We start from the raw sequence: 21,918 nt of genomic DNA on the forward strand, positions 1-21,918 counted from the left end.
CATCTCTGATTCAGAGGCCACTTTTGGAAGAGCGTGTCCAAAAAGTGAAGGTCAAAAAGAAACTTTCTGATGCAGACAAGAAGTTGGCAAGCAGGTTGGTAAAATTCTCTTAGTTGATGTTACTTCAGACGGTAAGAAATTAAAATTTTATATCTGCAATATTGTCTTAATTTCTCATTGTTTATTTCTGATTGCTTTTTAAAAAATTTACTGTGGAGAATTTCATACAAAGTTGAAAAGGATAAAGAATCTCATTCATCTCTATTAACAATTACTATTGCCAGGGGCTGTAGCTCAGTGGCACAGCGCTTGCCTAGCAAGCGTGAGGTCCTGATTCCCAGTCCAGAAAATTACTATAAGGCAAATTTTGTTTCATCTTTATCTCAGTCTCCCTATCATTTGGAAACAAACCTGTGAGTTTAACTTAAAATTTTTTTATAATGTATTTGATTCAGGATCCAGATAAAACTGCTGTCACATTTCTAGTTAATCTTCCTCATTTTTTACCACTGTCTTCAGACATTTTATTTTCTTTTCCTTTTTTCTCCTCTCTTTACAGATTACTTTTTTACTTATTCTGAGAGTTGTAAACTGCTTCTACTTTTTGTTCTTATCCTGAAACTTAATGTGTCTATGCACAATCCTAATTTCTTCCTTTTTCTTTCAGAGTAAGATTAACTCACCTGTACTACGTATTCCAGATCTGTGTTCTGCCTCCTTAGATTGTACCGTCACATCCATTCATTTTTTTCACTTTCTTGTATCTTTGATCTTTCCAACATAAAATATGTTCAAGGTTCTCATCTGAAAGCTGGGCTGAGGCAGGAGGATCAAAAGTTTGAGGCCAGCTTGGGCAACTGAATGACTTAGCAAGACCCTGTCTCAAAATAAAAAACTATTTTAAAGGAGCTGGGAATGTAGCTCAGTGCAGAAGCAATCCAGTACTGCAAGGGGGAATGAGGGAGAGCTTTCATGTCAGAAAAAAAACTCTTAACAACCAAAAAATCTCAGTGAACAGTCATGTGTTTCTGTTTGCTACTGTTCACAATCCTTACCTACATACTTGAGCTTTTAGAAAAATTCATCTATGACATGGACATGGTACATGCCTATAATCCAAGTCTGGGAAGAAAGAGGCAGGAAGTGCGTGCTTGGGGGCCAGCCTTGGCTACATAGAAAAGGAAAGAAAAAACAGTCTATTGTTTGGCTTTCTCCCTTTTTATGATTTACTTACCGTTCCATATATTTGCAGTCTAATAGCAGGAATAGTGTGTATGTGGTGGTGGAGGTTGTCTGGATGTACATCTGAAATTGCTCAGAGGCCTTTCTTATCTAGTGGCCTCACTCCTCCTTTCTCCCCCGATCATCAGTCATCATTGGTTGCAAGGACAGTTGAGCTCTGAGTCTGGCATCTGTGGACCTGCTCCAACCCGTTACTATATTTAATAGGCAGTACAGGCTTTGTCGTAGGAGGCCTATTGTAACATCATAAATGGTTGGTCTTGTTGAATTCTCTGAGGGCAGTCTCTTTTGATTTTCTTCACCTTGCTTGTCTGTTGCTTTTCAGTGATAACATGGGTTATTTTTCTTGTGATTTTTCAGTTGTTTTTCCTTAGCATTCTTGTTCATGATCATGTTCTCGTGACCTTTTTTTCACCCTTCACTGTTGTGTCCGCACACATACAGTGGTTCTCTGTGCTGATCTCCAAACCTATTGCTAGAAGGTACTCACTCCTGTGTAGACCATGTGCATTTCAAATTAAGAAAGTTTTAAATAAGCTGGGCAGAATTTTGCATGTGTGTAATCTCAGAACTTTGGGAGCTGGGGACAGGAGGATTGCAAGTTCACGTCCTGCTTGGAAACTTCATGACTTAGCAAGATCCTGACAATCAATCAATCAATAAATAAGTAAGTAAGTAAGTAAAGGACTGGAAGCTGGGCATGGTTTTGCACGCCTGTAACTCAACACTTGAGAGGCTGAGGCAAGAGGATTGCTGCGAGGTAGAGGTCAGCCTGAACTACACAGCGAAACCCTGTCTCAAAGGAAAAGGGGTGGGGATGGCAAGGAAGGAGGTAGTATGTAAAGGCCTTGGGTTCCAACTCTAGTACCACAAAAAAGAAAGAGACAAAGAAAGAGAAAAGCTTATTTTGAGTGAAAATCATCAGCCTCATCAATCCTAATCCTCTACTTAAATGATACCACTTACTTTCAGTTTCCTAAGGCAGTGGCTTGGGAGTCATGAGCTCTTCCCTGTTCCTGCATAGCTCATCAGTTGCTTAGTCTTAATGCTGCTGCAAATACTCTACCGCTGAGTTAGGTCCCCAGCCACTAGCTATTACCATTTTTTTTCTAAAGGTACCAGTTTTTGGATGTCTCTTTACTACACTTTGGTTTTTGTTTGTTTGTTCTGAGACAGAGCAATGCTGTGCAGTTCAGGCTGACTGGGAACTTGTCATGATCTGCCTCCGCCTCCTGAGTGCAAGGATTGCTTACAGGCTTATACCAACAAGCCCAGCTTTTTCATTACACTTTTGAAAGCCTCGTGATAGTTTGTGTTCTCTGAACCTAGAATAGTGTGGAAACCAAGTATTTGTTGAAGAGTAAATCATTTTATGCCTCCAACTGCCTGTTTTCTCTCTTCACTCTATAATCACCATCCAGTTCTTGTTTTGGATTAAATCAGACCTATGCATCCATTTACTTTCATACTTTATATTGCAGTTGCCATTTCAGAATTTTTTTTGGTAAGCAGTCCTTTAAATATTACAGTATTATAAAATTGGAAATCTTTTTTTTTTTTCTTTGTTTCTTTTATTCCCAGAGAATGCTACAGTGTCCTAGATTCTAGAGCAGAGAATGCAATTAGGCACTGATAGAGTATAAACTAAATGTTGAAAAGCTTTAAGTGAACTGGCTCTCAGCTGAACTTGTTGGTGCTACTACTATTGACTGGCAGTCTTATGCTGAGACACAGGATTTGTTTTCTAAAGGTACTAGACATTTTGTAGATAATACTAAAAGTTTTTGTGGTAAGGTTTTGTTTGGGAACATGGAAATCATTGGAAAATATTTTTAACCAGGAGAATTTAACAATGCTTTGTAAAATACTGACTATCATGGTTCTTCTTCTTATTTGTTTTTACCTTAAAATTTAGGGAAAGTGCTTTAGCAAGTGCTGATTTAGAAGAAGAAATTCTCCAAAAAGAAGGACAAAAAGGGAAAAATTCTCAATCTAGTGTTAATGTAGCAGGTAAAAAAGTACTTGATGATATAGATCACAACTTTGATGGAAGTCAAAGAAAGAAAATCCCAATCAACCAAGAAGAAGAGAGATTAAAAAATGAGAGGACTGTGTTTGTTGGGAATTTGCCTGTGTCATGTAATAAGAAGGTAAGTTTTTACTTTGTACATACTAAAAATTCAGAGAAATTAACTTTTGTTTATACTTCATTTATTGAATAAGCACATAACTGATAAGCCACTGATGCAACTTCATTATCAATGACTACTGATTTCATACTAAACTGATTCCAGTATTCCCTCCTATTCCGGTAATCCCTACCCTAATTCAGACTTGGCAGATCACAATTCAATTACTGCAGTGACTTCCTCTCTGGCCTTTTTCTTCCAGCCTTATATCTCCTCCTGTATGCCACAGGAATGGAAACTTCCTGTGTGCAAAGACAATTATCTGTTTTTTTACTGATCTATTACATGAGAGGCTGCATTGAGCCTAGTAGTGGCTTACTAAATGCTCGTTGTGTAAAAGGATAAATACATCCTGAACTTCTTAGGTTGTGTAGGGTTCAATACACTGAAAACATTACTTTCTGTGGTCATGAAGAAGTGTCTGTGTTGGCAGTCTTGACTCAAAATCCTAATCTTTGTTGTCTTTTTTTGTTTGTTTTTTTTTTCCCGGTACCGGGAATCGAACTCACGACCTTGCGCTTGCCAGACAGGCGCTGTGCCGCTGAGCTAAATCCCCAGCCCCTCAAAATCCTAATCTTTGGAACAATAATTTTAATCTTCTTCCCTAAAAATAAAATAATACTAAAAACTTGTTGGGTTTTCCCTTTGTCTCACCTTTTGTCTGCTAGCATTTAACTTGTGGTTATTTTGTAGGGCATCACAGGTTTTGTTTGGTGCCATAGGTTTGGTTATGTATCTTCCTATTAGATTATAAGCAGATCAAGGAAGGGGAGTGTGGTAGCATAGTGCTTTGCATAAATACTAACCATTAAGTAAATCATTTTTAATTAGAATTGGTTATAGAAATTATTGTCCTATCTCTTAAACATATTCTTCACATCTTGCTCTTTAGAAACAAGAATGTCAAAACTTACCCACAAGAATTCTCCTTGAGCTATTGGTCTTAGAGACAACTAAAGAGTTTCTCATAGCAATATAAGCATCATTAAAGTCATTTCTTGTTTAATGTGAAAAAAATCAGAAAATACTGTATATGGAGTATATGAGTCTAACCTCAATTTACATGTGATAAAGACTAAAAGAAAGATGTTTACAATTCATGGACACTAATATCAACTTCACTTGCATTTTCTTTATTCTGTAAGTTTCAGTAAAGTTTTTTATCCAACTGAATAGTCACGTACTTTTCCTGAATTTTTCTTAAAATAAAAGCTAGCAATAAAAGATGATCCATTTAGCTATTCTATTTTGTGACACTTGGTGTTCTGAAAGTGAACTAAAGTATTTATATTTTATTTTTTTAGAAGCTGAAGTCATTTTTTAAAGAGTATGGACAAATAGAATCTGTACGATTTCGTTCTTTGGTATGTCTTCTTTCTCCTTAAAATTTCATAATCTTAAAATGTTTTGCATTTGCTCCTGGCTTCTTGGTACTAGGGCTCCAGAAGAGCACCTGACTTTACCAGGTATAAATATAGCCAGGGGAAGAGTGGCTCTTGGTGTGTATTGCTGACTCTTAGACTTGTTAAATAATCTGATAAAGGGATAACCTTATTAGCAGTACCAACAGTTATTTTGGAGCTTGAATGAATGATTTACTTGCTATATCAATAGCGTGGTCAGAAAAGCTGATACTTACAGGGTAACATTTCTGGAGTGTTGGCCAGTATGGGAGGTTGGTGTCACTGTTGCAAACAGTACTTGGTTTTCCCATAAGTGAGTTTTTAATTTTCTTACCTCATAGTTAACATCACAGTGTATATTTTTGAACACTATCTTTTATTGTAATTAATGTATATTAGAATTCAGGAAATACCTAGTCCACATTTCTAGTTGCTCTTTTATGTGATTCTCTAAAATAGTATTTCTGGCCTGGTGTGGTGGCACATGGCTGTAATCCCAGCACTGGGGAGGCCAAAACAGGAGGATTGCTATGAGTTCAAGGCCAGTCTTTGCTACCTAGTGAATTCAAGGCCAGCCTGAACTACATGGCAAAACTCTTCCTCAAAAATAAAAACAAAAAGAGTCTCTCAACCTTTGTGCTATTGATGGTCTAGGCTAGAAAAATTGTTAATGTGAAATGATAGGATGTTTAATAGCATCCCTGGCGTTAACCCATTAGATGTTCTCACGCCTCCCCACCCCAATTATAACAACCAAAAATATCTGTAAATATTGCCAAATATTTCAGGAGTCAGAACTGCTCTTTATTCTAGGAAACATTTCCCAAGATTTTCATTTCTCATAATTTCTGTCAGTGTGTTTATTTCCTGCTTTTATCACCTTTTCTGAGTCCCATTTTCCCATTTCAGACCCTTGCCTAACACAGGGGCTGGGGTGTATTGCTAGCACCCCAGCTGCAACATGACTCTGCCTTCATGCGCTCCTCCGCAATCTATGCTGCCTGCGAATTGTGTCTGTTATTCAGTGGCACTAGGCTGCAAGCTTAGGACGTGGCACAACACTGTCAACCTGATCTTAGCCGAACATGGTGGCGCACACCTGTAATCCCAGCACTCGGGAGGCTGAGGCAGGAGGATTGTTGCAAGTTCGAGGCCAGCCTGGGCTACAAAGTGAGCTCAAGGTCAGCCTGAACTTCATAGCAAGACCCTGTCTCAAAAAGCCAAAAAAAAAACCACCAACCTGATCTTCCTAAAGCCCTTCTTCCTGGAACTCTTGTCCTGCACCCTTCTATCCCCACCCTAGCGATTACCTTCTCACCTTAAAGAACCTGCCCAGCTTCTTTCTTACCCTGAGCCGTGGCATGTGTACTCTTCAGCCCCACACTTGTAGTACTTGCTGCCCTGTAGTGCAAGTGTTGTTCATTTGTTTGTCCTGGCTCCAGACTGGCAGCAGTGGTTACCTGTAGAGTCTGTCTTGGTTATCCTCATGGTATCTAGCACCTGCAGCTTGTATTCATTAAATATGTATTTGAGACTTGTAGAATCTTGAGTTCTTTTCGCTGTCAGTAAAATCTTTGGTCTTAGCTTGGCAGTGTGCTCCTCCTTATGTGGGCTTTCTCACCTTAGTACTTTCCTGAAATTCATTTTGCCTGGAGTTGTTTTGTTTTTTATTTTTTGTTCTGTTTTGTTTATATATTAATTTTGTATTACTGGGAATTGACGCAGAGCCTAATGCATGGTAGGCAAGGGCTATACCACTGGACTACTTTCTTAGCCTTATACATTATACTTTTTGAGACATGGTCTTGCTGAATTGCCTAAGACAGTGGTGTCAAACCTTCTAGAGCTTTCAGTGGTACAGACAACCTGCTGTGGCACGCATGCCATAGGTTCGCTGCCCACTAGGCCATCCTCCAATTTGTGAGCCTTCTGCCTCAGCCTTCTAGGTAGCTAGGAAAATAGGCATTAGTCACCCTCCTAGCCTGGAGTCCTTCTTACATCCCATTTTACCTGTAAAAAACTATGCATTTTTCAGTACACGAGTAAAACATCACTTCTTCAAAATATTTTTGATACTGTATACCACTAATTGGTTTTTTTCTCTAAAGGAAAAATATTTTTACTTTATTTTTAAAATACTTTTCTAAAGAATTTTTGTAATTTCTTGCTTTATGTTATATATATTTATTAATATCTTCAGTCACAGGATGTAGGTCCTTCAGCACTCCAAAAATACTCCCAGTAAATGTGTTTTGATGACTGTCATTCACATGTTGAATATTCATTTAGAGATTTCTCAAGTATGTATGTTTTTCTGTTGTGAGTTTGTATGATAGTGATTTGAGTAAGGTACACAGAAGAGAGTTCAGTTTTTTTAGTTTTACTATATAAATTAGCAGATGACTAAGGAAAATAAATATTTTCTAGAGGAGGTTCATAAGCACTGCCATGGGTGAGATTTGCATTCATGAATGATTCTAGACTGATTTGGAGGGCCAGTGTCCTTTCAGTACCTACCCAGCTTGGCACATTGCATAGTTGTTAACTTAAATGTCTTCCGTAAAGTTTTCTTTACTTAGGCTATTGACTTGCAAAAGCTGTGTGTGAAAGGGAAGAGAGAAGGAAGGAGAAGTAAAAAGAATTAGGGTGTGTTATGTACATGTCCAACTCCCCACAATGAATTAATCATTATGTACCACAAAAACAAGCAAATAAAAGTTTTAAAATTCACAAAAAGCTACATATGAATGAAAATAAAGTGATCCAGAACATAAATGGAATTCTCTTGCTCAGTTTATAGAGCCACTTAGAATATATTTTTCCAGTTAGAATATATAAGCTCTTTCTTAGAGATATGGATGAAGTTATATATCTTATTTATTAATTTGTTAAACATTTAAAAGTATGTAGAGTATAAAATAAGACGGTAATGCCAGGCATAATGGTGCACACCTGTAATGACAGCCCTCAAGAGCTTGAACAGGAAAAATGCTGAGAATTTGAGATCATCCTGGGCTACAGACTGAGTTCAAGGCTGGCCTAGACTCCACAGTGTGCTCCAGGCCGGCCTTGAACTCACAATCTTCTTACCTCAGCTTCCTGAGGGCTGGGAAGATGTCACTTTATAAACATTGCTCTCCCCCCGCCCCCGCACTTCATAAAGCAATTTTTGTATCATTTTTTCCATGTCTTTAGCATCATCTTCTCACCTCTTCCACTTCAGTTACCCACACAGTGTGAAAGTCTTGTGTCTTTTTTTTTTTTTTTGGTTTTTTTCCGATATCAGGAATTGAACTCACAACCTTGCACTTGCCAGGCAGACGCTGTGCCGCTGAGCCAAATCCCCAGCCCCAAGTCTTTTGCTTTACTTCTCTAGATTGAGAACTACTGCCTGTTCAATCTGGAGAGTGATGCTGTTTTTGTGACTTTTTCATCATAAGCCATGAGATCCCTTTCATATAACATGAGGACAGTTATTTCCTAGCATGTTTTTAATCATAATATACCAGTTAGATATTTAAGTTTCAATTAAAATATTAATTTGAGCTGGCATGCTGGTGCCCGCCTGTAATCCCAGCACTTGGGAGGCTGAGGCAAGAGGATCATTGTGAGTTTGAGACCAGCTTGGGCTACTAAGTGAGCTCAAGGCCAGCCTGAACTGCATCGGGAGACCCTGTCTCAAAAAAAAAATTTTTTTTGAAATAATATTTCAAATACTCGATTTCTTAAAATGTTTTTTCTTTTTTCTCTCTTAAAAGATTCCAGCAGAGGGAACTGTATCCAAAAAGTTGGCAGCGATCAAGTAAGTTTATAATTAGAGGAAAGGAATCAACTTAAAATTATCTCCTTTCTGGTTAAAAGTTGAGACCAATAATTAATAGTTTCATAGATTTTTGTATTTGGATAATATAACATGCTTTACTGTTTCCTTGTGTCTCTAATAGCATATATATTTATCAGGTGTTTATCTTTAAAGCCTTGATGTATATTGTACTGTTAAAGAAAGTATTAAAATTATTTACTAAAAAATGTGCCACAAGAAATTTGAAGAATGTTCGTAGTACTTGGAAGACCATGAGGAAATTCTGTTCCCAAATTTTCTGATACAAATCCAGAATACATGAATTTTCTAGAACAGACCATGAATACCATGTTTCTTCAGTTCTTGGGGTACCTCATAGTTTCCATCAGAGCAAACATGTATCTGAATGAAAGTCAGGTACCTTATACTTTCCATGGCTAGTCATGGAATTCATGATTACTTTGGCTGGTCACCTGCTAGTCAGCCTGTGACTACTTCACTTTCTCTCTTTGAGGACTTGGGGATGATACAGGTAGTGTGGCCTGGGGATCAAATTCTCAGGGGATCTTTCTTTTCTGCCCAAGAGTGAGACATACACATATCCTTACTCCCTGTTCTCATACAGATTTATTTACATTTACATTCTGCTTTATTCAGGGTTTCAAATTAGTCTCACACTTGGGTATTTTTTTTTCTTCATGGTACATAAAATGATGTGCTTTACAAGCAGAGATGTCTTCATTTTAAATGAAATCTATTAAGGTACTTTAGAAACATTTTGTTCCCTTTGGATATCTTGGTGACTTCATTTGTTCCTAATGTGGAGTTTTATCAGGAGTTATTTGGTGTGCCAAGTCTTGGCTGCTTTTTCCCCGTAAGCATCATAGTGTCAGGTGTATCAGTGACACTTGATGAATTATCTGCTGACTCCCACACTCTTGTTTATTGTAACCAAACCTGTAGCTCATCCTAGATGTAAGGCATTGTGCAGCTGCTAATGGAAATGGGAAACCTGGTGAGATACAAGCCTTCTTTTTGAGTTACATAAATGTTCATTTTGTATGAGTTTGAAACCCAGGAGCCTAAATTTTGACAGAAATAAAAGTTTTGACTAGAATATGTAATAGTATTACTCAGAAGTTTGGGGGTGTTGTACCAGAAAAACGAAATTTGTAGGCTTTGCCATCAGTCTATTCTCCAAGCTGTAAAAATTGAAGTCAATTGTTTAAATAGCTAATGAAGCAGATTGTTCAAAACTAAAAATGTGTAAAAGTATCTTCAGTGGAATGTTTCCTTCATATACCTGTTCTCTAGGTAGCCAATTCCCTGTCCCAGGCTGGCTCTAGGCTGTTACTTTTTTGTGTGACCTTCCAGAGACATTTTATGCATCTTCAGATGATTAACATACATATTCTTTCCCCAGTATGTGGCTTTTTTGAAAGCAGGGTTGCTAATGATTGAAACTAGGTCCTCCTGCATGTTAGGCAAGAACTCTATCATTGAGCTGCGCCTGTAGCCCCTACTTTTTAAGTCAATGGTATTCATACTTTCTTTTTTTTCTGTTTAATTTTGTACTAGTGCTAATTGATTTGTTAAACTTGTAGTAGTAGAACTGCTTTGAAAAAAGGGTATTTTGCAAAGTCACGTGTTGTGGTGCATCCCTGTAATCTCATTACTCGATAGGCTGAGGCAGGCGGTTGTGCCAGTTCCAGGCCAGTCTGGACTACATAGTGAGACCCTATTTAAAAACCAAAAAAAAAACAAGATGGTTTCCATTTGTAAATTTGCCAACTGTCTCATAGAGTTGCTTACCTGTTTATTATTTCCACACCTTTACCAACTGCAGTACATTTTCGAGGTTTTGCAGTACACTTTTGTACTGCAAAAAATGCTTTTGCAGTACATTTTTGAGGTTTTGATCACCAGCAACCTAGTATATAGAAATGATAGTTCTAATTTTTGTTTCTCTTATGAGTCTGAGTCTTTTCACGTACTCAGGAATCAATTTGTACTTCCTTTTATCTGAATTATTACTACCAGCTCCTTTTTGTTTGTTTTGATCTTTGCTATTGAATTATTTGGTTTATTTATTGATGAGATACTAATGTAATCAGCCTTTTATGATAGGGTTCAAACTCTTTTCTTCTGGGCCGGGGATCTAGCTCAGCAGCACAGTGCCTGCCTGGCAAGTGCAAGGTCCTGAGTTCAATTACCGGTACAAAAAAAAAGTTCTTCCTCTGTCATTTGCATTTTGACTTTGCTTGTAGAGAATTTTACCATGTGAAAATTGTGGGGGGTATGTATAACCAAAATTTCTTGTAAATGTTTTTCTTTATTGAGTAATTTACCTCCATTAAGACTGAAGATATATGAAGTGTACAGCTTTAAGAGTTTAATACATGTGGGAGACTTGTGCATGGTCAGTGTACAGCACCTCCCTCACCCTAAGTCTCCTCCCACCCCTTTGCAGGGCATCCCCCCATTCCCAGACAGCTCATTTACTTTCTGTGTCTATGTGTTAGTTTCAATTTTCTGGAGTTTTATATAAATGGAACCATCATTCAATGTGCACTCTTTGTTTTCGGGTTTTTGATTTTGATTTGTTTTTTTTAGGTCCTGGGGATTCAACTCAGGGTGCCCAGCATATTAAGCACTCTCTCCAGCCACTATGTACTTTCGTCTGGCTTTTTTTGTTCAGCATAATGGTTTTGAGGTTCACAAATACTATTTCATGTGTCAGTGGTTTATTTTTCATTGCTCAGTAGTATTCCATTTCCTGAAAGTATCCGAATTTATCCATTTAGCAGTTCAGGAAAATTCAGGTTATTTCATCTTTTGACCATATTTGTGTACAGATCATTTCTGTTGAGAAAATGCCTAGGGATGAGATTGCTGGGCCCTATGGTAGGGATATTTTGAGCTCGCCAAGAAACTGCCAGGCTCTTTTCCACATTGGTTGTGCCATTTTATATCCCCAACAGCAATAGTCGAAACTCACAGCTACTTCACATTCTATCAGTGCTTGGTATTAGCAGTCGTTTGATGTTAGTCCTGCTAAATGTTTGTCATTTTGGTTTTAGTCTCAATTTTGCTGATTACTAAAGATGATGAGCGTCTTTCTTGTGCTTAGTGGTTTTCTTTTCTTTGGTAAAATGTCATTGTAAAACCTGCCCATTTTCTAATGGCTTGTCTTCTTACCAAGTTTTAAGAAGTCCTGTTTATGTTCTGGATGCAAAACTTTTGTCTAACATGTTTCAGTGTTTTACTTAAGTTTGTGTTAATTAAAAGGTATCGTAGGCCAGGGATATAGCTCAGTGGTACAGTGCTTGCCTGGCACATGCAAAGTCCCAAGTTTGATTTCTGGCACCAAAGAAAAATAATAATACAGTAAAAGATATCTTTTGAAGAATCACATGTTTTCAAAATTTTTTTGAAAAGCCAGTTGAGACTTTTCTGTTGTCAGCAGTTTTGTAGTCTGAGGGAATTGGGGCAGCAGGATCTGTGCTATTCTGGCCTAACCTCAGGTTCAGATGGGCTGGAGTCACTGTCTAAGGAGCTGATAGTGAGTCTCTCCATGCCAGGGCAGCAAAGCTCTGCCTTGTACTTTTTACAGGTCCTGTACAGTACAGTGTTTTCCACCTTCCCCTGATGGCAAGAGACCTCTCTTCCTCCAATCACAGGAGTCTACTCTACCCTGAGTGACAGGCTTGCTATCCCCCCCAGTGGACCAACTTACTGCTCCACTGGGAGAAGAATCCACATGGGGCTTGGACACATTTTCCCATTTGCAGTCTCCATGGACGTGCGTATGGGCACCCTCTCTGTCTCAGGCTTTTCTGTGGACACAAGTAGAGGTCAAGTGGGGCAGATCCTATGGGTGTGCTGCATGAGGAGCTGCCCAAGTTCTATTTGAGGCCCACCCAAAAACTAGTGCCCATCTGGTCTCTCTTTGGAAGGATGGGCCTGGCCTTAGCTTGCAAGCTACTTGTTTTCCTGAAACTTCAGCTCTGAAGATTTCCACAAAAGTTAGGCTGTTCCACAGTAGTTATTTGGAGTCTTCCTACTGTTGGGGCAGGCTAGAGGGAGGCTCTTTTGACTCTCTGTTGTAAGTAGAAGCAGAAGCTTTGCCATCCATCAAGCTTGGTGCAGCTTGATAACCCTAACTCTAACCCAACTCTGCAGAGTCAAGTGCAGCCAAAGCCACGTGCTTGCTCTTTGTAGTCCTTGTACCAAGAAGGTCTTTCTGCACAGAATAACAAAGTCCTGCCCATTCATTTGTGTCTGGGGGTCTGCTGTTGGGTGTTGTCAGCAGCTGCATATTGTGTGGAAAGAGTGTGGCTCCAGAGTCAGCAGGCTTGGTTGCAGTCCTTGCGTGGCTACTTATTACCTTATAATCATGATCATGTACATTTCCATGTCTCAGCATTATTTTTCATAAAGTCAGAAAAGTAGCACCTATGTGTCAAATGTGAAATTAAGTGAGATATATTAAAAATGTCTAGTTCAGGACCTAGTCTGTATTAGACATTCAATAAATACAACTGGTGTCATCAGTATAAAACTGTTAGGGAGTTTGGAGTATAGCTCAAGTGGTAGGACACTTTTACCTACTATGCAGGGGTCCCTGCATTCGATTTTCAGCACCAAAAGACAGTAAAATAACAAAACTATTTAGATGGCATAGTACCATATTACAAAATGGCATGAATGGGGGCTGATATCTGTACTTCAGACCCTCAATGTGCTGCTGTACTTAGGCTAACAAGTCTTTGTACCTCAGAAAAAAAATCAAAAAATAAAATGAATGCCATGGGTGATTCTGAGCACTGTTTTCTGCTTCCCTTCTTAATGGTGCTTATTTGGGTACAGTATTAACATTTTTGTTACTTTAAAACTGTAGCTTGGGGCTGGGGATTTAGCTGAGTGGCACAGCACCTGCCTGGCAAGTGTAAGGTCATGAGTTCAATTCCCGGTACTGGAAAAAATAAAATAAAATAAAACTGTAGGTTGACATCTTCAGGAAAAATCTGTGGTCCTTATGAGGTTCTAATTTTGCTGACTGACACATCTAACTTGAACCACCATTTTGGAAACCTAGTGAGTTAATGGGTACAAGCCCTAAATATAGCAGCTGCAGTCATTAAAAGAGTAAAGTCAGCCAGGCGTGGTGGTGCACTTCTGTAATCTCAGCACTCTGAAGGCTGAGGCAGGAGGATTGCCACAAGTTTGAAGCCAGCCTGGGCTACATAGTGAGTTTCAGGCCAGCTTGCATCACATAGTGAGACCCTGTCTCAAAAAAAAGAGTGAAAGTCGTAACAGCAAAATCCAGGCAGTTGTGAAGGTCAAACAGTAAGATAAAAAAGAGATCCAGGAACAGTCCTGTTAAGTAAACTGTAATCCAGACATACAGAGTCAAAGAATGGACAAGACCAAAGTGTAATATTGAGGAATAACCACTGGGGTGGTAGAATCATCTAGGAAAACATAGGGAAGTGGTGCATTCAAAAGTGGGGATGGGTCTGAGGAGATAGCTCTGTGGCATAGCACTTGCCTGTCAAGCGCAAGGTCCTGAGTTCAGTTACTGGTACCAAAAAAAAATTGGGGATGGTGGTGGTTCCTTTGGAGGGAAAGAAGGCCTGCAGCTGAGAGGGGCCAGAGAGAGACTGCTAGATGGGCTGTGACTGCTACTGCCTTGGCCTTGAGTTAATTCACTCAGCAGTATGAGGCTGTGTACTTTTCTACATGGGCATTTTATTTTACAGTAGAAAGAAGAAGCTAGGTTCATGTGTGTGCTGGATTCAGAGCAGCAGCTGAGATGACAGTATCTAGTCCTTGTGGTATTCTCAGGGTTTTGCACATGTAGGCTCTTGTATTCCCACCACTATCTTTTGAAGTTGTATGTGCTTTTTAGAGTTATTACTACTTAACTCAGACTACTACCTTTTGTCACGTGTTAATAGTAGAAAGCAAGCTAAACTTACTGTAGTGACTTTGAGGTTAACAAATTTTACCTTTTTTATTGTTGTTACAGACGTAAAATTCATCCTGATCAGAAAAACATTAATGCTTATGTTGTGTTTAAGGATGAGAGTGCTGCTACGAAAGCACTGAAAAGGTAATTTATCTCTGAGGTTCTAACAGAATTATTGTCAGGGGGACTATTTGTTTTTTTGTTTGAGAGTAGGGCAATTTATTGGAGATGAAGAATGGGGAATAGGGGCTGGGGATTTAGCTCAGCAGCAAAAGCGCCTGCCTGGCAAGCGCAAGGTTGTGAGTTCGGTTCCCGGTACCGGAGAAAAACCAAAACCAAAAAAAAAAAAAAAGAATGGGGAATAGGAGTAGTTCCTAAGAGACAGGAGAGGTCAAGAATGGGTTGCCTGTAATGGGGACGTTTTGTGTGTGCGTATGGTACTGGGCATTGAGCCCCAGGGCTTTGCACTGAGCTACACCCACATGTGTGCGTGTATGTCACTTCTCCCCCCACTTACTCCCTTATTTTTTATTTTAGTCTTGCTAAGTTGCCCAGGCTCTTCTTGAACTTCTGATCTTCTTGTCTCAGTCTCCGAAAGTACTGGGATTATAGGTGGTGTGTATCACCACACCCAGATTTTTTTATTCTTTTACTTCATTTTGGAGCAGTTATCTTAGTCTCATTTTTTAACAGGAATTTTCTCTTGTATTTGTAACATAGAAATGGGGCCCAGATTGCAGATGGATTTCGTATTCGAGTTGATCTTGCATCTGAGACCTCATCTGTGAGTACTAATTGATTTGTTTAAAGAACTTAACTAGACCTTTGTATGGAGAAATGTTTTTCTTAGAGATATGCTGGGAGGATATCCCAGGATATCTGGGAGGATATCTGTGATGTAATGGAGCATCACAGAAATAGGAAGAACTGGCCTTCATCCTCTGGGGTCCAAAGCTGGTGCCCAGAGAAGCATAGCACTCAGGTCAGCATTGGTTTCAAAAGCATGTCATCTTCTATTTGAAGGTATTCCCCATCCACCACTGTCAGACTATTACAGAAAGTTAACCAGGAGGGTCCATTAGAGATGATCTGGCAAAACACCTTGTTTTATAGACTGACATCTTAGAAAATTCATTTATTCATCAGACAGCTTTTGAGAACTGTCTTAGTTGCTTTTTTCTCATTGCTAAGACAGAGTACCCAGTACCTGCAAGTTAGAAGGAAAGAAAGTTTATTTTGGATCACAGCTTGTAGATGTTTCAGCCCATAATTGGCTGGCTCCAAGGCAGGGTAGCATGGCAGAGGGAGATCACAGAGAAGAAACAGTCCACAGCACACAGGCAGGAGACAGCAAAATGGCAAGTAACAAGTGATAATACTAGCCCTCTTTCTGTCCCTTATATTTTATCCAGGCTACCTGCCCCTGGGGCAGGTAGCATTCACACCCAGGGTAAGGTACTCTTAATCCTGCCCAGAACTCTGCCACATCAGTCAGTAGACTAATTTAGTAATCACATACTCTTGATCTCAGCATCACACGTTAGATCCAGCCACCTCTGAAAAAGTCCTATCTATATATAACTGCATGAGGCTTTGGGGGAATATCTAGACACAAGCCATAACAAGAACCCTCTCTGTCAGGTACACTGTTCCTAAGGGATGGTCTCAGTTCTTGCAGTGTGTAGGGGAGATGAGCAGAGAGATAGCTTGAGGCTCTTTCGTGATAAATATTGTCAAAAGTTTGTAGAATGCTTTGTCAGTTCAGCAATTGGGCACTTGACTTGGGGGTGTGCCAGGAAGAACAGGCAAGGAGAGTTTCCAGGAGAACAGGTTTCATGTCAGTCTTAGAAGATGAGTAGGCAGTGGCAATATTTAGGAAGAAAAAAAAGTATAAATGTGGGAGACGGTGGACCCTAATTTGTTTGGGTTAGTTACTGGGTGAGTAGGTAGGAAGGAAGAGTTGCCAAACAAATAGTAGAGACCACATTAGGAAAAGCTGATCTTTTATGCTTCATGCAGAGGAGTCTGGATTTTGTCCAGGACCTGGTCCAGAAGTGATGTGACAAGATTCACATTGGCAAAGGTAGCGATGAATGAAGGACATTATTGTAGGCTTCACTCAGAAATCTGGTGTTCCTGTCACCATCATTGTAGCCTAGTTAAGAAAGGACAGCAACCTAGATGAAAAGCCTGGCTTGACTAGAAGTGTACCATAAGGTCAGAAAACTAAGGCTTATGGACCAAACCACCTACCACCTATTTTTGTTTTATTGATACACAGCCACACTGCTCTTTTTGTATTACCTATGGGTTGTTTTTGAACTGTAATGGCAGAGGCAAGTAGTTGCAACAGAGACCACATGGCCACAAAGCCTAAAATAATTATTCTAGGACTCTTTACAGAAAAGATCCCTTCCTTCCCAATCCAGTACAGCAAGCCTTCCCTGAGCACCACTCTGTCAGTGCTTGCTGTGAGTGGAAAGTCTCTTCCCTCTGTTAGCCAAGAGGGAAGATGAGAGGAATAGAAAGAAGGATCAGATGTGTGGTTAAATCAGGGGTGGATGACCTGCCCCATCAAATGTGGGGAAATGTGGGATAGGGGCGGGGGTTAGCATGGCTTCCATTTTCTGGTCCTATGAGTGATTTTTATTAAGTCTCTTTTGTATTTCAGAGGGATAAGAGATCAGTGTTTGTTGGAAATCTCCCTTACAGTAAGTTTGCTTAAACAAAGAAAGTGTAGATATTGTATTTCAGCAACAAAATAAAAATGAGTATTACATATTAATGTCTTAAGACCAAATATAGAAGTATGCATTGCAGTGTTTTTTATGGGGCTGTGCTTTCTAAGGAAAAGCCAAGTCTAATTTTATTGTGATGAATGCTGTTTTAGAAGTTGAAGAAACTGCTGTGGAAGAACACTTTCTGGACTGTGGCAGTATCGTGGCAGTGAGGATTGTGAGAGACCCAGTTACAGGAGTTGGCAAAGGGTTTGGCTACGTGCTTTTTGAGGTACGAGAGTCTAATGCATTGTCAGTGTCCTTGGAAAGAACTAGGAGGGATTGCCACTGCTCTGTCATTCAGACGTAATTTATTTTCATCTTCAAATTCTGACTTAAAACTAAATTCATGCTGGGTATGGTGTCATGGCCTGTACTTTTTTAGTAATCTGGGAGGCTAAGGTAGGCAGAGATTGCAAGTTTGAGCCCAGAGTGGGCAACTTACTGAGGCTTTGTCTCAAAATAAAAAGACAGGGCTGGGCATAGCTCAATATGACAGCTTTGGGTTTAACCCTCATTACCACCAAAAAACTAAATAAAGTAAAACCCCTAACTGCATAACCTGCCATAATCACTTTTACTAGAATTACACCTAACCAAAAAGTATTTGGTTCTCTTTTTCTTCATACTGCTATTAAGATATCAGAAATTAATGGTACTAAATATCTGAATCTCCATCTTCACTGCAATGGATAAAATAATTCTTTACTCACATACAGGAAAATTTTGTGGGTTTCTTTTCTTTTTTGGTTTTTTTTTTTTTGTGTGTGTTTTTGAGAGAGGGTCTTGCTATGCAGTTCAGGCTGGCCTTGAGCTCACTTTGTAACCCAGGCTGGTCTCAAACTTGCAGTGATCCTCCTGCCTCAGCCTCCTGAGTGCTGGGATTACAGGTGTGTACCACCATGCCCAGCTTGGAAAATTTTGAAGTCTGTATAAATTATTTATATTTAGTTCACTAATTTAATCAATGTTTCATGCCTAGTATTATTAAGTAGTAAAAGAATGCATACTTATTATCTGGTGGCACTTAAATTTTTCTTCCTTCAGCAGTAGCATATTTCATTTTAGTTTCTTTTTCTTGTGCCTTTGTTTATAGCCAAACATCTAAGAACATAAAACTTTGCAACCTGTTTTCTGTCATTTTCTGTCTTGTGAGCATGTTCAGTTGAGTGATACAACATGATGTATATTGTTATTGCTCTGATGTTGGTCAGTAGCAGTATTCTCTGTTATAGTTAAATTGTAATGGTGATATTTTTCCTCAAATGTTTACTTGCATTTTGGATCACTTCTTTAGGCTAGTTCCCTATTGGGATACAGTATTTCTAGGTCAAGATATCTGACTGTTTTGAAGATTTAATAATAGGGGTTCCTGGGTAGCGTTTTAGAAAAGTTGGAAGTGTTTCCCTGCTCTCTGTCTTCTGCTACTTGATAAGTTCATAGTCATATAGCAGATACCTCTTGGACTTTCAAGGTAGTATTAAGATTCTGTATTGGATTAATTAATAGTAATAATAGAATTTTGGACATAAGTGGAACTCTGTAGGGTATCCAGTCCCATATCTTAAGAGCTGTGATGGAGATTTCCTTGCCCTCTGCACAGAGCAGGACTATTGCAAGAAGGTGGTTTGTGAGATGTTTTTGGTTTAAAAAATTGCATTTGGCTAATCATTCAAAACTCCTTGCAAGGAAAGGAATGAAATGCAACCTCTGAGATTGTGAGTTACCTGAACATTTTGAGGCAGCTTAAGTGCCTCTGGGAAAACTTGTGTAGACCATGGCCCAAAAAACACTTCGAATTGATATTCCTAGAATTGGAAGGGGCTTCTTTGTGCAAGTTTGAAAACTACTCTTATCTATTAAGGTCAATATTTTACTAGTCTCTTCGCAGATTAGCTTCTGGTAGAAATTAATGTATTGATTTTTTTTTTTTTTTCCCCTAGAACACAGATGCTGTTCACCTTGCTCTGAAATTAAATAATTCTGAACTAATGGGAAGAAAACTCAGAGTCATGCGCTCTATTAATAAAGAAAAATTAAAACAACAAAATTCAAATCCAGGTTTGAAGAATGTCAGTAAATCCAAGCAGAGACTTAATTTTGCTTCCAAAGATGCAGGACAGCCTAACAGTGTATTTATTGGAGAAAAAGCTATTCTTGTTAAGAAGAAGAAGAAGAAAGGGCAAAAAAAGAGTGGACAAACTAAGAATCTGAGAAAACAGAAGTAACTGTCAGAAGCTGCTTGCTTTTCTTCCCATGAGGTCTGCCAACCTAAGTGTGGTGAATTCATGGACTGAGCATCACAATTTTTTATGGATTGTGTATGTGAGACTTGTACAACCTTATTTACATTGTAATCCCTTCAAAGCATTTGTTTTTTAATGCAGACAGCTTAGTTCATGGAGTATGTGTTACTACTAATGGTATAAGAAATTATTTTTATTAGGCCTGGGTCAACATTTTGAATTTTAATGATTGACTCTATGTTAGAAATAGATAACAGGTGCTTCAGAGAGTTATTTCAAAAATATTTTTTTTTGTCTGTTTCTCATTATTTGTCTATTTGTTTTCCTGAGAAACTGTCTTGTAGATAACAATATGTAAAACAATAACCATTGATAATTTCCTACCACTTTGTCTATAATTTGGTAAGCCCCCCTCTATTACTATGTTATCCTTCTTTTACTCTTTAAAATTAAAAAAAAAAAAGAATATTTTTGCTGGAGATGACTGATAATTTAAGTGAAAACAGACAATAAATTTTATTACTGATTGTGCATAGACCAAGTAGCCTTAGTAACTTTAAAGTGGGAATACTGATTCTAGGTCCAGTTATAATACCTATGAAAGATTTGAGACTGTTACATGATACATACTCATTTTTCTTTCTTTTGCACTTGTGGTAAGTGGGAGTTCTGGATTTTTATCTTATTCCATCAACTAATAATAACTAACCAATAAGAATGTAAGGTGAAATATGGCTCTAATTTCTTTCATCTAACCAATGATTCAACATTATTAAAGTCTTTGGCAGACTGGCTACCAAACAGATTTCTAGTTTCATTTCCATTTAAAAGACATTCTCCCAGGAAAATTTGTAATCATTAAATTAGTGTCATTCAGAATGAAACAGTCTTTTAAAAAAAAAAAAATCATACCTAGGGCCAGGGATATAGCTCAGTGGCACAAGCGCCTGCCTGGCAAGCTCAAGGTCCTGAGTTTGATTCCCAGTACCAAAACAAAAACAAAACAAAACAACAACAGCAAAAATCATACCTAAAGGAAACATTTTCTAATGAAATGTAATAATTAGGTCACAAAGTGTAAGTAGAGTTCAACAAATAGAATATTATTGCACTCTCTGGGGTCATAAGCTGGTACACCTTCACTGTTCTTACCAAGCTGTGTCTATTTCAAGGTGAGAGACCTGGGGAAGACAAGATAACCCAGGATGGCTGATTTTAGGCAATCCTCAGTGAACATTAATCATATTACAGACAGATGAATGGGGAACAGGATGAGTTATAACTATTGCTTTGAAAATCTTGTCTTTTGGGAATAATAGCACATGGAAAAACTACAGGAGAAATTTCAGTGCTACAGTAACAAATGTGAAGTAAAATTTTAATGTCTGTTATGGTTTCTATCTAGATGTCCCTCCTAAAGCCTCATGCACTCGTAGGTGGGGCTGTTGGGAGGTGATTGGATCATAGGGCAAGATACTTATCAGTGGGTAAGTCCACAGATGAGTTTATAGCTGAATGTGATATTGAGAAATGAAGCCTGGTCAGAGGAGGTGGGTCGCTGCAGGTATGGCCTGGAAGTACTATCTTCCTTTCTTTTCCTTTGAGCTGTCTGCTTCCTGTTGCATATTGTCTCAGCAATGAGGAAGACATCTGTGCAAACAGACTGCATATGCACTTCAGTCTTGCCTATATAGCCTGCAAATGTTGCATCTTTATGTAAATTTAAATGGGAATAATATGCAAAAATACTCAAGTGTAATCAGGTTGTAAATACTTGTTCTAAACACAGTAAGGGATACAAAGCAAAGCATAAAAGTGTCCAATCTCTGGATTCAGGAAAATAGAGCTCTCTTTGCCCTCTACAGACCTACATCATAAAGACCCATTAGATTTACATAAGGATATGACATTTGTAGATTACGTAGATTGTCCCTGCTGTATCCTCTGTGCACAGACTTGTGACTCCTGTAACTGGGCAGTTTCACATTTGTTACCGTATAATTAAAACTTCCATTTTTCTCTGAGTAGAGTTTGCATGTTACTCTTAACAGTTTAAAATACATTTGATAGGAAAAAAAGTAATGTGTATTTTATTTTATTTTTTGTCTTTTTGAGACAGGGTCTTGCTATGCAGTTCAGGCTGGCCTTGAGCTCACTTTGTAGCCCAGGCTGGTCTGCCTCAGCCTCCCGAGTACTGGGATTATAGGTGTGCGGTACCACGCCCGGATAGTAATGCGTATTTTTAAAAAAATTTTCCAGACATACTCTGGTAATTCTTTGTTACCTGG

The 21,918-nt window shown here is 38.7% G+C and overlaps 1 protein-coding gene across 1 annotated transcript in view; it reads left to right on the forward strand.

The window, feature by feature from the left end:
- Rbm34 (RNA binding motif protein 34) overlaps positions 1 to 19,976 on the forward strand; it is a gene marked incomplete in the record, with an annotated part of 22,185 nt that extends 2,209 nt beyond the window's left edge. The window contains 9 exon segments of the mRNA XM_005405017.2: positions 1 to 94; positions 3,158 to 3,392; positions 4,736 to 4,795; positions 8,593 to 8,636; positions 14,668 to 14,751; positions 15,328 to 15,391; positions 17,279 to 17,318; positions 17,498 to 17,616; positions 19,328 to 19,976. Coding sequence (XP_005405074.2) covers positions 1 to 94; positions 3,158 to 3,392; positions 4,736 to 4,795; positions 8,593 to 8,636; positions 14,668 to 14,751; positions 15,328 to 15,391; positions 17,279 to 17,318; positions 17,498 to 17,616; positions 19,328 to 19,612 — 1,025 coding nt within the window.
- Between the last annotated feature and the right edge of the window lie 1,942 nt (positions 19,977 to 21,918).

This window comes from Chinchilla lanigera, unplaced genomic scaffold, assembly GCF_000276665.1.
Source record: "Chinchilla lanigera isolate Chin_1 unplaced genomic scaffold, ChiLan1.0 scaffold00091, whole genome shotgun sequence".
Classification (NCBI taxonomy): Eukaryota; Metazoa; Chordata; class Mammalia; order Rodentia; family Chinchillidae; genus Chinchilla; species Chinchilla lanigera.